This window comes from Corvus hawaiiensis, chromosome 2 (genome assembly GCF_020740725.1).
Source record: "Corvus hawaiiensis isolate bCorHaw1 chromosome 2, bCorHaw1.pri.cur, whole genome shotgun sequence".
Lineage (NCBI taxonomy): Eukaryota > Metazoa > Chordata > Aves > Passeriformes > Corvidae > Corvus > Corvus hawaiiensis.
The window spans coordinates 51,932,984-51,946,684 of NC_063214.1; the positions used below are offsets into that span (position 1 = coordinate 51,932,984).

The window sequence follows — 13,701 nt, forward strand, 5'->3', positions numbered from 1 at the left end:
AAGTTTTAAACATCTTATTTATTCCACCTAGGTCAACCCAGAAGCCAGCCTGGGCAATTCTCCAAGAAGCAAGGAAGAGGCAGGGAGCAGATTTGGCCTCAGGACTGCTGCTAAGGCACCTTCTAGCCAGGAAATGTGCAGTCAAGTGCACACTTGTGTTTGGCTCCATCAGAACTCAGTCCCATCAAAATGTATTCCCACCATCTATTTCAGGCACCTAAGTATAGTGCTCTGACCTACCCTCTGGAGACATCTCCCAGGCTCTTAATTGTATCTGTTGCACTGCACCCAAGTTAGACACATAACACATCATTTTGGAAGATAGTGTTATTAACGCACACTGCAGTGATGGGGTCACTGCAAAGCTTCATGGAATCTGGCGCTAGATTAAGCTCAGTGCCTGGGCTGCAAGTCTGCACAGGCTTATAACTCAGTTGCAGAAATCCTCTGAATGTTTTCCAGTTGTTTTTATTCATGCTATAGTAATTTCCAATAATTCAAGACAGAACCATAACTACAAACTTTCTAAAACATTCTGTAGAAGACTACACTTATAATTCAAGTTCCTATGAATCAAACCTCTCTGAACATTTTTGCTGGGCATAAATTCCCATGAGAAAGGTTTTGCCTTTTCCTCTGTCATTCATTTCCATCTGAAATATCCAAGGAACACTTCAATGACTGTGGTGCCAGCAGCTGGACATTTAGCCTTAGCTGATCTTTGAAACCACATTCCAGAAACAGCAGTAAACAGCTCCCAAACTTTTCCTGTTGTTGCAACTTGCCACCTGGGAAGCTGTTCCTTTTCTGTTGCATGAGACCTGGATTCCTCTGCCACGAGTAGATGCATTTGGATTTTGGACACCCCAGACATGGATTTAGTCTCCTGTATAGCTTGTGACTCAAAACTCAAACGCCTGACCACAGACTCCCCCAGTACTTCCATACACATCATGAGAGCTTAGTTTTCTCTTGCCTAGTTATCTGCTGGCTAAGACACCTGACCCTTGGGCTCCCTCTATAATAAATGGAGGGAAATATGTTTCTCTGGAGATGACTCTAATGAGATGAAAATTTGTTCACCAGTTCCACAGAGACCCATTGTGTCTGGATCTCCAGCCTGGCTCACGTTTTGGAGTGAAACAGAATAACCTGGAGCACCTGGGTTGTGCCTGACTGCCTTCCTTACATCTGGATACTGATGCCAATGACTCTGGAAATGGCTTCCTAAGGCAGATGGGTAAATAAAAAGCCTACTGTAAGAGGTAGGTGAGTACACAAAGCTCTCACCTGGTTCTTGCTGTATTTCCTCATGGTTTTTAAACCAGGATATCTGGGGCTCAGGAATACCACGAGCCTGGCACTCCAACATGGCAGAGTTACTGGCGTTCACTGTCTGATCCGTAAGCTGCTGCAGCAGGGCTGGTGCCTCTTGAGCTATAAGACAAAACAACACCTTTGTTTTACATTCTTGTAACGGTGGGGATTTAATTATCTTCCCTACACTCATTTTACTGGTGTTAGAGACTGCTATGGCTGTTCTACCAAGTTCATTTTTCACTGATTTTATTTACTCTTCTACTTTGCTCAGGAGGGTTTGGTGTGTACAGAGAACTCCCATTACTCAGCAATAGCAGGTTATGGTGACCCATGAAGACACACAATGATGACAGTGTTCAAAAGATTTTCTCAGTTCCATGACCAACCACGCTTGTTTATACCGAAAGCAATGAGTTTCTATGAAAGCTCAGTTTTTCATCATCAAAAGAAACAAACTGTGACACCAAAGATTTGAAGAATCGTCAGGACACTCTTGTTAGCCGAGTATCTCTGTGCTGCTGATAGCACCTTGCAGCTCCGTACACCATGGCATCCATGAGTGTGACTTTGATAATTTACTTACTTTAGAGAGTACAGTTACAAATCATACCCAGTAAATTCACATAATCAAAAACCAGTAACCATGAGCACAGCAGAATTGTACCAAAGTCTTCATAACTTATTCCACTTTTGCGTTTCATGTATTTGGCTGGACATAACCAGGCCTGGCCAAACCACACCATAGCATTTCAAAAACACAGTATAAACATCATGTTAAAGTCATCCCTGAAAGAAACAAAACAATCTCATGATCATTTCAACCCTTTGCCACTTCTTCCCTCACTTCATACAGAGCCGAAGGCTGTTCTGACAAAGGTCAAAGTACTTACAACATTTATGCACATTATATGGCAACATCTTTCATTCTCATTGCAACTCTCACATAATTATTTTTGGTATTTTGGTCCATTTAAAGCAGCGATGGAGGATTCCTGAGCAGTGTCATAGATGGAGATGCTCTGCAGATTCCCTCAAATTCCCTGATTATTTGCAACCTTTCCCTTCAAGGACACTGCCAGGAGCAGCAATGGTAATACACGCTTTCCAAATATGAAACAAAACAAAACAAAGCAGAAACCAACTCTTTGCAAATATTTTCTTTGAAGCTGCAACAGATGCCAATACACCAAGTTCAGTATCAGCTAAATTTCAGATATTATGTGTTTGGAAGATTATTCTTTATCCTTACAGAAAAATTAGCCATCAGCCATTTCCATCTTCATAATTATTCTGTTACCAGCCATAAATAAAAACTGTCCAGAAATATTAAACCCCTATGTACAACCAGCTTATGCAGTGTGCATGAGCCTCACAGCACTAAAAACACTTTTAAAGCGGGCTACCTTTTCTGTGCCCTTACCCCTTGAATTTAATCCCAACATAGCCATGACTGTGCAATGACTATGGCTTTTGGGCTTTTCTGAGCTGCAAGCCAATAATTTCCACAGGCAGTGATATTTGTTGTTTAGAGACCAGTAGATAATTTGTTCTCTCTTCCCAAACAGCATTGCTTATGAGAGACGCTATAAATTCTTCATCACATACCTACACAATGACATAGTCAACTATATTTGCCTTGCAGCCAAGAAGACTGCCCTCTTCTTCTTGATACCTCGCCTCAATTTTTGCTCAGTTCTCATTTTTCACAACACTATGATCAAGTACAGTCTGAGGCACATCCACATACATGTGCTGAGAAGAACTCCACATTTATTAGCAGTCCCTGATGGACACCCGAGCCCAGACATCCAAAATGAAGGTGGACAAGATGACAAAACAAAGGCAAATCACACGTTCTGTGAGTTGTGATTAATTTTAATTTGTTTATAGCCATACACTAAAGATGGGTTTTCATATTAAGAAAAGCTTTTTTTCTTAAAACTTAAGTCATCATTCACATACTTTCAATAATTTCTCTGCTACAATCAGCTGATTTTTCAAGGACTTGGTCAACCTGAGGATTATTCTGTTTTGCAAACCACCTGCTTTCTCCCGTTCATTTTTGCAGTGAAGCCAAAGGGGACAGTTTCCAATGTCCCACTCTGCTCACTCCAAAGCCGAGGGGCTAGCCTGGCCGCCAGCACAGCGTGGGGCTCAGTGCCCAGGGCAACTCCCCGGACCCGACCCCAGCCTTCATGCTTGGCCGCAAATGTTGCCTTGCTGGCCAAACTCCGCTCTCAGTTACTCTGAGGAACTTCATTGTAGGCAGAATTTGGCCCAGTGGAGTGACAGGGGTGTCACAGAGGGGAGAACAGAACACTGGTGTCAGAGTACTTGTCTGACCTGGGATGGTAGGGAGGGGAAATTTGCATTTTTAAAAGCAAACAAAGGGAAAAAAATTACAATTCATTAATTTTGGGGTTTACATTTGCATTCCATCCACTTTTGCCCTTTGTTACTATTATGTTGTCTGTTCACTTATTTTTTATTGATCAGTACAAAAATATAAATACAAGCTTTATTTTAAACACTTAAAAAAAAAAGAAGAAATATAATTCACACCTTTCTCCCTAAATAATATATTACACAACAGAAGGCAGAGAAACTCCCCAAACCCATGAGATTCTCCAGTCATCCGAGGACATCAAAATCAGTAGTTTTTATCCTGCCACCAACTGCTTTCCTCAAAGGTTTCCAGTGAGCTTTCTCTGTGCCCTCCAACATGGACAGCCACATTGGGATGTTATGACATCCTTGCACAGCGTGGCCCTCGGAGTGCTGGTTGAGACCAGGCTGGTGGGACATCCACTCAGCAGTGACATACATCATTGCAATGCACAACAATTTCACAGAAGAACAGTCTAATTGCCACATCTCTTTTTTTTCTGACCCAAACTCATATTGCCTGGCAACTGGCTGCTACAAATCATCATGCTTCGGCTCCCAAGGCCATGGAAAATTCATAACGTCCTGTCATCACCACCCACCTTGCCATCAAATGTCTTCCCACAAAATACCCTAGGAAAAAAGGGGATTCTGTATTGTAATTCTTCTGAAGAATTGCAAATGCTAAAGAGTGCGCTTGCTCCATTTTTAAGCAGTCACCAACAACTTCATTTGCATTTTAGGCATGTTTTAGGAAAAAAGAGAGCCTGATCCCTTTGCAAGAACACATTGTTTCTGGAAGCCATCACGTTAATAATGAACAAAAGAGCTACTGTATACAAGTAGGCTATAGGTGACATTTCAACATATAAATGATTATTCTTTTCTTTACTCTGACAACTTCCAGGTTATCAATTGTTTTCTAGGCATTTTAGGCTCCATGAAACTGGCATTATGGGGAAATGCTATTGTTTACCCTTTCACACTTGACAAAAGCAATTCCCACGTGAAAGGCAAGTTTAGCCGTGGGACACAGTCTCGATACCTAAAGGAGGAAATAGTCTGGTGAGTTCCCAAGCGCAAGAAACTGTCATGTTGTCAACCTCTATTTTAAAAGCACAGCCACTTTGTTCCTTTGCTGTAGCTATTTTGGTCATTGTGGTCTGTTTTGTTATGGCTTATGTAAATGCTATATAAATGATCGATCGTAAATGTAACCAAAAATAATAAAAGCTATGTATTGTAAAAAAATAAAGTTATCAGATCTATTAAAAATAGTAACTTCTTCCTTATACAGAATTTATAGCACACAGAAACATCTCATAGCAAAATCATGACAAAGGAAAAGAAAAGGGGAAATGCTCACAAGGAATTCTCAGGTTGCCCTTAATTCTCCTTCAGCAGTTTGGCTGGTTCTTAATCCCCATAATAAATCCAATTGTCATTTGCATACCAAAAGCAATGAATATTTTTAATGGCTTCAGTTTTGAATTTGTATTTTAAAAATGTATTAACTCACTGTGCTGGCTAAAACCTTGTCAGTTGTGTTAGTGTAACATTCCTCACTTAATAAAATAATTACAGCATTACAAACTCCTGAATCTTCAGGCCAGAAGCAACACTCACACTTTTATCAGTAGTTTTTTACATTAGTGCAGAACTGACTTTAAAAATTGACCAACACAGCAACTGGAAATCTACCTGGATTTATTTGGAGAAACATGGTTCACGTCTGTCAGTTGTAAAATCATCATTATTATAAATGATATGATAGGTCTGTGCATTATATCAACATTTTTATTTCTTCCCTGCATACTTCTTTTAGAAGATAGTTTTTAAGATTAATGTACTTTAGTGTAGAAAATAATTTCAAATAAATAAGCATTAGAACTTGCTCAGCAGGTAATATTTATAAGTCCATCAAGATCAGATTAAAATAAAAAATATATAGTCCAGTCAATCTCAAACTGAATTGTGCTCATTCTGCACATTCAAGTTAGCTTATTAAATGTCCATTGTTGACTGAAAACAGCAGTTTTTAAAGTTAATCAGTTTATTCAGCTTTGACACTTTTGATGAGGCCGATATCAAAGCAGAAGAAAAGATTGATCCAAAGTTTTCCTTATTGCTCAGTAGGAGACAGCAAGAGAAAAAATAACGACATGTAAAATGTAGCACAGGGGATCTTCCAAACCCCAGCTTCCACGTGCCTTTTCAAAGCAGAAAACACCCGTCTGAACTCAACTGGAAGCTCACACGTTAGGATTTTGTTTGCTATTCCTCCTATTTCCAACCCATGGGGAAATGAGCACCACCTCAGGGCTTGAAAGGTAGCAACAGTAATAAAAAAATCAAGATGATATGAGACATCTCTTACTGTTTAATGAGTCCTTTAATGTTTTACATTGCTTTGTGTTGTACAATCATTCCTTGTGCTTTTATATTTGAGGATCCGAGAGTAAACAGCCTTTTTGTTGCAGTGCTCACCTCTGATTGTAACGTCTTTCTTTTGAAGCACTTCTTTCCCCGTGTATATGTTCCTTGCTCGGCAGGCATAGGTGCCTGAGTGTGCCAGGGAAACGTTTTTGATGGTCAGAGTGAGGGTGATGGAGTACTCCCTGTTGTGAGACTTTTTTGCTTTCGTTTGATTGTTGACTGTCCTCGGTAAAATCCAAGCAATGTCTTTGTACAGGAATTTGTTGGCCGAACAGGACAATACCAAATTCTCTCCTTCAATGGGCATTTTTTCCAAACTAATATGGAATCCACTTGGTACATCTGTCAAAAATCAAGAACACTTTTTAGTTTATATGAAACAAATGAGCCAAAATTAACACAGTATATATTTTCCCCTTTATCAGGAAGTCTTTGAACTAATCAGTGTCATTGTCTTCCTGCTCAAGTGTGTAATCTTTCATTTCATACACTAGGATCCAGTTATTCTTATAATTTGTCTTGGAGCTATGATACAGTTGGCTTCAGACATCAGCTGGTGTAAACTGAAGTTGCTCTTGGAAGCAATAAGTATGTATAAATGTTATGCCAAGACAGACTGGGACAAGGTACCAAAAGCAGAATTATTTAAAGACAGCGCAGTGGGACTATGAAAAAGGAGGAGTATTCTGATCACAGCTCCAGCTTGTGAACTGCATAAGAGAAAAGGAATCTCAAGAGGGCAGTATAAAAATACTGCATTTCATCATGTTTGGTCATATTGTTTTCATGTTATTCAGAAGGTATTCAGATAAAGTATGTCTGTTTCTTCAAAATGCTTCAAATCCTGAGAAATTACAGCATCTGTGATCACATGCCTGAGATTTCCCTTGGAACAGAGGTGTTTACCCTCCCCACCTTTAAAGCTTGTCAGCCACCCAAGAGGTAAGCAGAAGCAGTACCCTCTGCCCTGGGTGGCCAGCTGTGTGTGGGCAGCATTCGGATGAAGATACTTTGTTTAGGTGGCTCAGCATTAAACGCAAGTGAAAGGTATTTTCACCTGGCAGAAATCAAGGATCATTGCGCTAACAACTTACTAAGTGTAGATATGGCTTAAGTTTTCACTTCACAGCAGATGGTTCAGGCAGGAATAATTTAGCCAACAATGTAGAAAGTCCTACTTGAAAAGGTCCTGTTTGCAGTTTATTGTAATGTTACTTGCAACTTCCTCCACCTGTGCAGTGGAGCAGAGCTGTGGTGGTGTCAGCTGCCTCCCAGCTGCCTCCACCTGGGGCTCATCCCTCCAGCGAGGCCCTTACACCACTGACCTCAGTGAAAGTAGAAGTAAGTTCCTGAGAGAAAGCACTTCCAAGTTTTACTCCTAGAATGCAACCTCTCTTGGTTTATTTGTAGCCAATATTCTGATAAAGTAATTTCCTTCTCGGTCAAGTGACATCGACTGTGGCTATTTTCAATTGTTCTTTCACTACTAATTGCTACGGCACTTGGCTGTAAACTTGACTTGAAATCCTAAGAATGGCTTCTTCTTTCGTAAGGGAGAATTATACCTTCTTTTCTTGTTTCTTAGATCATGAGCAGCTTAATGCTGACTTCCATTCAGTTCATTCTTACCAGTGTTGCTTCGGGTTTGATGTCACTTCAGCAGGAATGTGTAAAAAGTAGCTCTCAAGTGAATAATATCCCACATATTCATTCATTAACCTCTCTCATTGATTGACTGATCCATCAGAAAGCTTCTCCCTAAGTCCCCATATTGCAAACTGGGCTGCCTTGCCTCCCAGGGGAACCATGAGTACAACCTGCTCACTGCTCCCTGCCTATTGGAAGCTGGGCATCAGTTGTTCCCCTTAATGTCCTCTTTTCCACATTTAGCCCTGAGTGCTAAACAGAGGGTAAATGAGCTCCTGCTAGTCCTGAACTGAAATTTCTCCTGACAGTAGATGCCTTCCAGGGAGAGGCCTGATTTCTGCTGGTTGAACTCATCGTGCCCCTGCAGTGGGAGCAAAGTGTGTGCCTGTCATCAGCTGTAGTTCAGGTGTGCAGTCCAAGGATCAACCTAATGGAGGCCGTGACACTAAAATACTAGACTGGGTATTAAAGCCTGTGGGTTGACTTGTTCCACTTAACATTCCACTGGGATACCAGTTTTCTCTCTCTGTCAAACAAAGCTATAAAAAAAATTCAAATTTCATGAACTCATTTATGAGTGACCACCATCAGGATCCTGTTTCATATGTAAGAGTGTGTGGTGCCAGATTCTGATCACAATTAAGAACATGTTGACTGAAAGTGCTATTGAGATGAAACATCTTCATACATAGAATACCTTATATTTAGCCTCAGCTGCCAAAATCTAAACATCTATTTGAATATAGATGTTCTGTGTTCTGTATGTGGGCAAAAGTTTATAGCCCATGGGGTGACACAGCCTTCTCCAGAGGGCAGTGCAAACCATCCCTTTCAGATGGGTCAGATTCTGGAGATCCTGGTCCCTCATGCTTAATTATAAAGAGATCCTACATGATCAGCTTAGGCTGAGATACTTAACTTTAAGATTTAAGTTAGAAGAAGTGAATCCTACACTTGATTTTGTTAAAAAGCATTTAATTCAGATACACTTAGAACCAATCAAATGGCCAACATTTTGAATATGGGTAAGTACTTGAAAGAAAGGAATTGCTGCATCTTACTCACAGTACATTTCAAATTCTTCTTATGTGTGTTGGGAAAGCCAGGTTAGAAATAGTGGTAATTTTTGCTTCTGAAGATGCCAGTACTCAGTAAAAGCTAAGAAGAGCCAAGCAAAACTCTCAAGATGAAACCAAAGATCCCTGGGGACTGAGGCAAATGAACTATTTTTAGCCTAAAGGGATAGCATGCCAACAGAATCATACAGTTACAACTACTTTCATGTTGTCAAATCTGGAGCTCTTCCTCAATGTGCCTTCTGTGAAGACTATTTTCTGAATAAATCTAGGGACAAAAGAAAAATGCACAGGATTCCAAAAGAATCATTTGTTTAAAGGCTACGAGCCTCCTAATATATGACACCTCTCACCAATTGTTACAGGCTCAGGCTAGCTAAATAACATGGCTGGGAATAATGTAAAAGGGTTTTATTTACTTTAGTGATTTGAAGCTTCCTGTGGAAATAGCTCCCAGGTTTCCTGATGGAAGATTTTGTTTATCTTTGCCAAGCACCATCAGGAATCTCAAAATAAAATGCGCTTAGTGACATTGGGAAACCAGGGAGATAAGGCAGAGCTGTTCCTGTTTCACCCTCTGTAATTGCAAACACACCCATAGGCCTGCTGTGTGCCAGCAAAACAGCCCAAAATGTAGGGAAAGGGGCAGGCTGGAGGAAAGGGGGCTAATAGAATTAAATTTGGCATAAAGGTGTTGTTATAGAGACTGTTTCCATACCAGTGAGCAGGAGAGCTTTCAGAAATCACCTTTCTACACTGCTTTTATATAAGCTTCACAGCTACTTTCGAGTCTTGAACGATAATTTGCTTTCAGAGCTAAGTCAGTGACAATACACCAAAAATGTTCTTCCTCTAACAGAAGCCATAGGAAAGCTACTCCAATGCCCATGGTCTTCATGTCATACACCCTCAGGCACAGTGTATAAAATGATGTATATCACTCTCAAACTTCCTAGGAAAAGATAGGCAGGTTTCAATTTAAGCCCAGAAATATATTTACAGTAACTAAAGAAAGTGCTTGTTCTTCCTAGGTTCTCTCTCCTGGCACTAATCTCCTTATGTTTACCTTTCCCTGAAGGAGTGGAACTTGTCAGCTCCAAACTAGGGCTCCTGGGACACGTTCTGCCTTCCACCACCTTCCTAATGGTTTCTGCCTACAAAAAAGAGACCCCTCACAGCACTGCAGCCACGCCACCGGAGTACGTGCATTTTCTCACCCTCAGGACAAGGGCTGAGGGAGGTTGCCTTCAAGGAAAGGGATCTTCCTGTTAAGAACAGGCTTTGTCTCCATCTGCTCTTTGGAATAATTTCTGGCTTGTCACTTTTACAGAGGGCAGCAGCTCCTTTTCCTAAAAGGAATCATCCCCTCCTGCTTAGACACTTCTCTTACTTGTAGACACTTTTGTGTGGCTCAGACTGACTTCAAATGGCGCCAGCAGACTCAACAACATAAGATAAACTAGCCCTAAGCTGTCACACAAAACCTGAAGTATTGGTTTTGGACTCATCAGAAGGAAATACTTTGCAGTGTCCTGTTCACATCCATCAGCATTTAAGGCTCTCAGGTTTTTACTCCCTCAGTGCATTTTCCAGCACATTCTGGACGTGTTTGTTTCTTGATGTGAAACACAGGCTGTACCCAGCCACGGCAGTTTGGTCTCAGCCCAATGGAGGAGAATTATGGTGAGCCTAACTGGATTTTTGTAGGGACCAAACTGCAGTATCATTTACACTGCCTTTGATCAATGCAAGTGAGTGTCAGAGGATGATCAGGACTTTCCATGTCACACAACTGAAGTGCTCAGCTCCAGGAGCTCAAAGTACAAATGCATTTCAACTTCACCACCCTATAAAGAATGCTTGCCACCAGTCAAGAAGTTAAGAAATTCCAAGCCATAACAAATCTGGCACTCCTCTTTCTGAACACCAGTCAATATAAGATTCTTCAAAGGAAAGTCACAATATTCTGCATGTTCTCATGCAAGCTTTAGTATCAAGGAGAAGGATTTCCTTCCATCCTTGGTTAAGATTTGAGAATGTTAGATCTAAGCAGGAAAACTAACTCCTTCATGTCACTGCACCTACTGCAAACTACTCAAAATCACCATCAAAACTTTGAAAGGGAGATTTGGATACAGTGAATGGGGTCCATCAAAGTACAGCTTCATTTGGTTTCAGGATCTTCCATGACATATTTTGAAAACTGAGGAGTAAGAGTTAGAGAAGGCCAAATTCAGCATCTTGCACATTGAAAGAGCAGCATTCTCAGTGAATGACTCTCAGTGACTTCTCCAAGTTTCATGTGAAGTACCCACACAAAGATGAGACTATCATTGGCATGTTAATTTATGCAAACCTATGTGCTGTTCAGCTTTATGTCCAAACAGACACAATGTGAGGATAGGGATGAAAGCAAAACTGAGAGTGGGGACAGGAGTCATCTTCAAGGTGGCAAATGTTCTTGTCACTTCCATTAATAGAACATGGAGACATTCTGCTTGTTTCTGTACTTTAACAAACAACCTGCCTATGTGTCACTTATCTGCTTATACTTCTCATGCTCCTTACCAATTTTCTATATTTATAGATAACTGGCACTTTCTAAATGTGAAAGTGTGCTATGACATGGAGCTTTAACAGCTGTAGACACCCACAAACGAAGCCTGCCAGGTGAAACTGTACCAGCAGCACAACAGTGGATACCGAAAAAAGAGATGACGAGTGCTTGCAGTGGGTGATGCTCTGTTTAGGGGCACTAAGGTGCCCATCTGCTGGCATGACAGGGACTTATGCTGCCTTCTGGTAGCTAAGGCCGGAGATGTTACTGAAAGGTGCCACAACTTGTCAGGAGCACTGACTATTATTCTTTGCTGCTCTTTTGTGTGAGCAAGAGTGATACCTCAAGCTGGAATCTGGGCAGATTCAAGGAAGACTACAAAATCCTGGAGGTGCCAGAGAAAAGTATAGGTGTCCAAACTATCTTTTCTTCTATTTTACCAGTTAGAGGAAAGGGTGCTCTCCTGGAAGCACAAAACCAGATCATCTGGGTCAACAGATCTACTCAGATGGGCAGCAGCTCTGTGGAAAGGAACCTGTGGTGGACAACAAGCTCAGGATGAACGGTGTGTTGCTGTGGCAAAAAAAGCCAACAGGCTGCTGGGTTGCACCAGCAAGGTGCAACCAGCAGAGACAAAGAAGTCGTGACACTCTACTCAGAACTTGTCAGGCCACACCCAGAATACTGTATTCAGTTTTGGTCCCCTCTATACAAAACAGACATGGAAAATCTGGAAAGGGTCCGGAAAGGTGCCACAAAGATGATCAAAGGACTGGAAAGTCTGCTGTATGAGGAGAGGCTGAGAGAACTGGGTTTGTGTAGCCTTGAGAAAAGGCTTAGGGGAGACTTTATCAACATGTTCCAGTATTTAGAGGGTGCCTGCAAAGAAGCTGGGGACTCCTATTTTACAAGGAGACGCATGGAAAATACCAGGTGTAAGGGGTACAAGTTACTCCTGGGGAGATTCTGATTGGACACAAAAGGAACATTTTTCACAATGTGGACAATCAGCCATTGGAATAATGTCCCCAGGGAAGTGGTGGATTCCCCAATATTGGACTCTCTTAAGATCCATCTGGACATGGTGCTGTGCTTTTGCCTAGACAGGTTGGACCAAATGATTCTCGAGATCCCTTCCAACTTGGTATTCTATGATTCAGCTAGTCAGAATATTTAAAAAATACAAAGTTTGGGAGGGGGAGCACTTTGTGAAGTCGCTTTCCTTTTTTTTTTTTTTTTTTACTAAATCTAGTGAGTGTCCCTTCTCTTTTGATATCTCTCAGAATAGAAATAGAATGAGTTTCACTAAAATCACTCATCAGAATTATAAACAAGAGAATGACAAGATAAAAATCCCAGAGATTATGATTTGGGGATTAAAGCATCTAAATATTTTAGCCTTTTTGCTTTTTCTCATATTTTCAAATGAATTACATTTCTTTAATGATCTACCCTGAAAATTGCCAACAGTCTAAGTTTATAAAACTATTGCTCTATAAACAAAACAAAACTTTTGACAGAAAACAAATCCTTTGTAGTTGCATGCGCAGACTTTACGTTGCTGAACAATGCAGTAGTTATTCCCAAAAACACATTGTGGGTTTTTTCAGAAATTCCTGAAGTAAAACATTAAATCATTTGTTTGTGAAAACTCTAAACACATCTTGTAATGCAAAAATAATAGAAAGCATACTCAGGCACACAGATAACACGATAGGAATTCTCAGTAATTCCCTGGTCCAAATGACATTCAAGGCTGTCTTTCTCAGAAGAGGAAACAAAACTCTGTAATCTGTACCCTGACTCTTTTACATCTGTAAGTTGCCATTGTCCCTGAGATCTGTGAGGGGTACCCCAGACATCTCTAGCATCATGCAGGCTGCAGACACTGGCACTGTTCTAGATGCTGTGTTGTGACACATCCAGATGGGCAACAGAGTAAGGCTGTAGACATCATAAATGTCACACATGAAACTGGCTTACTGGTGGATGAAAATACACTAAAATTTCATATATGAAATGACTGCAGAGATTAACCAAAATGAGGAATTACTCATTGTTGTATTTGTGAGTAATTTGTGTCATGCTTGATATTTGATGGAGGAATGCGTCATTCACCAATTTGGTAATCTTAGAAATTCAGAACAGCTGCTGTGAAACCTACCAGCATCACCCAAAAGCATGGTATGAGCTTACGAGTGCATACATTACAGCAATTCTGAAACCATGGTATATTAAAAAGCCACAACAGCCTAACAGTTATAATCCCAGGATCAGGAA

At 40.8% G+C, this 13,701-nt stretch overlaps 1 protein-coding gene across 2 annotated transcripts in view; it reads right to left on the reverse strand.

Moving 5' to 3' along the window:
- FLT1 (fms related receptor tyrosine kinase 1) overlaps positions 1–13,701 on the reverse strand; it is a 109,206-nt gene that overhangs the window by 34,289 nt on the left and 61,216 nt on the right. For both annotated transcript variants that reach the window (XM_048294969.1, XM_048294970.1), the window contains exons 13-14: positions 6,193–6,483; positions 1,291–1,437 (exon numbers count right to left, since the gene is read on the reverse strand). In XM_048294969.1, coding sequence (XP_048150926.1) covers positions 1,291–1,437; positions 6,193–6,483 — 438 coding nt within the window. The remainder of the gene's footprint in view (positions 1–1,290; positions 1,438–6,192; positions 6,484–13,701) is intronic.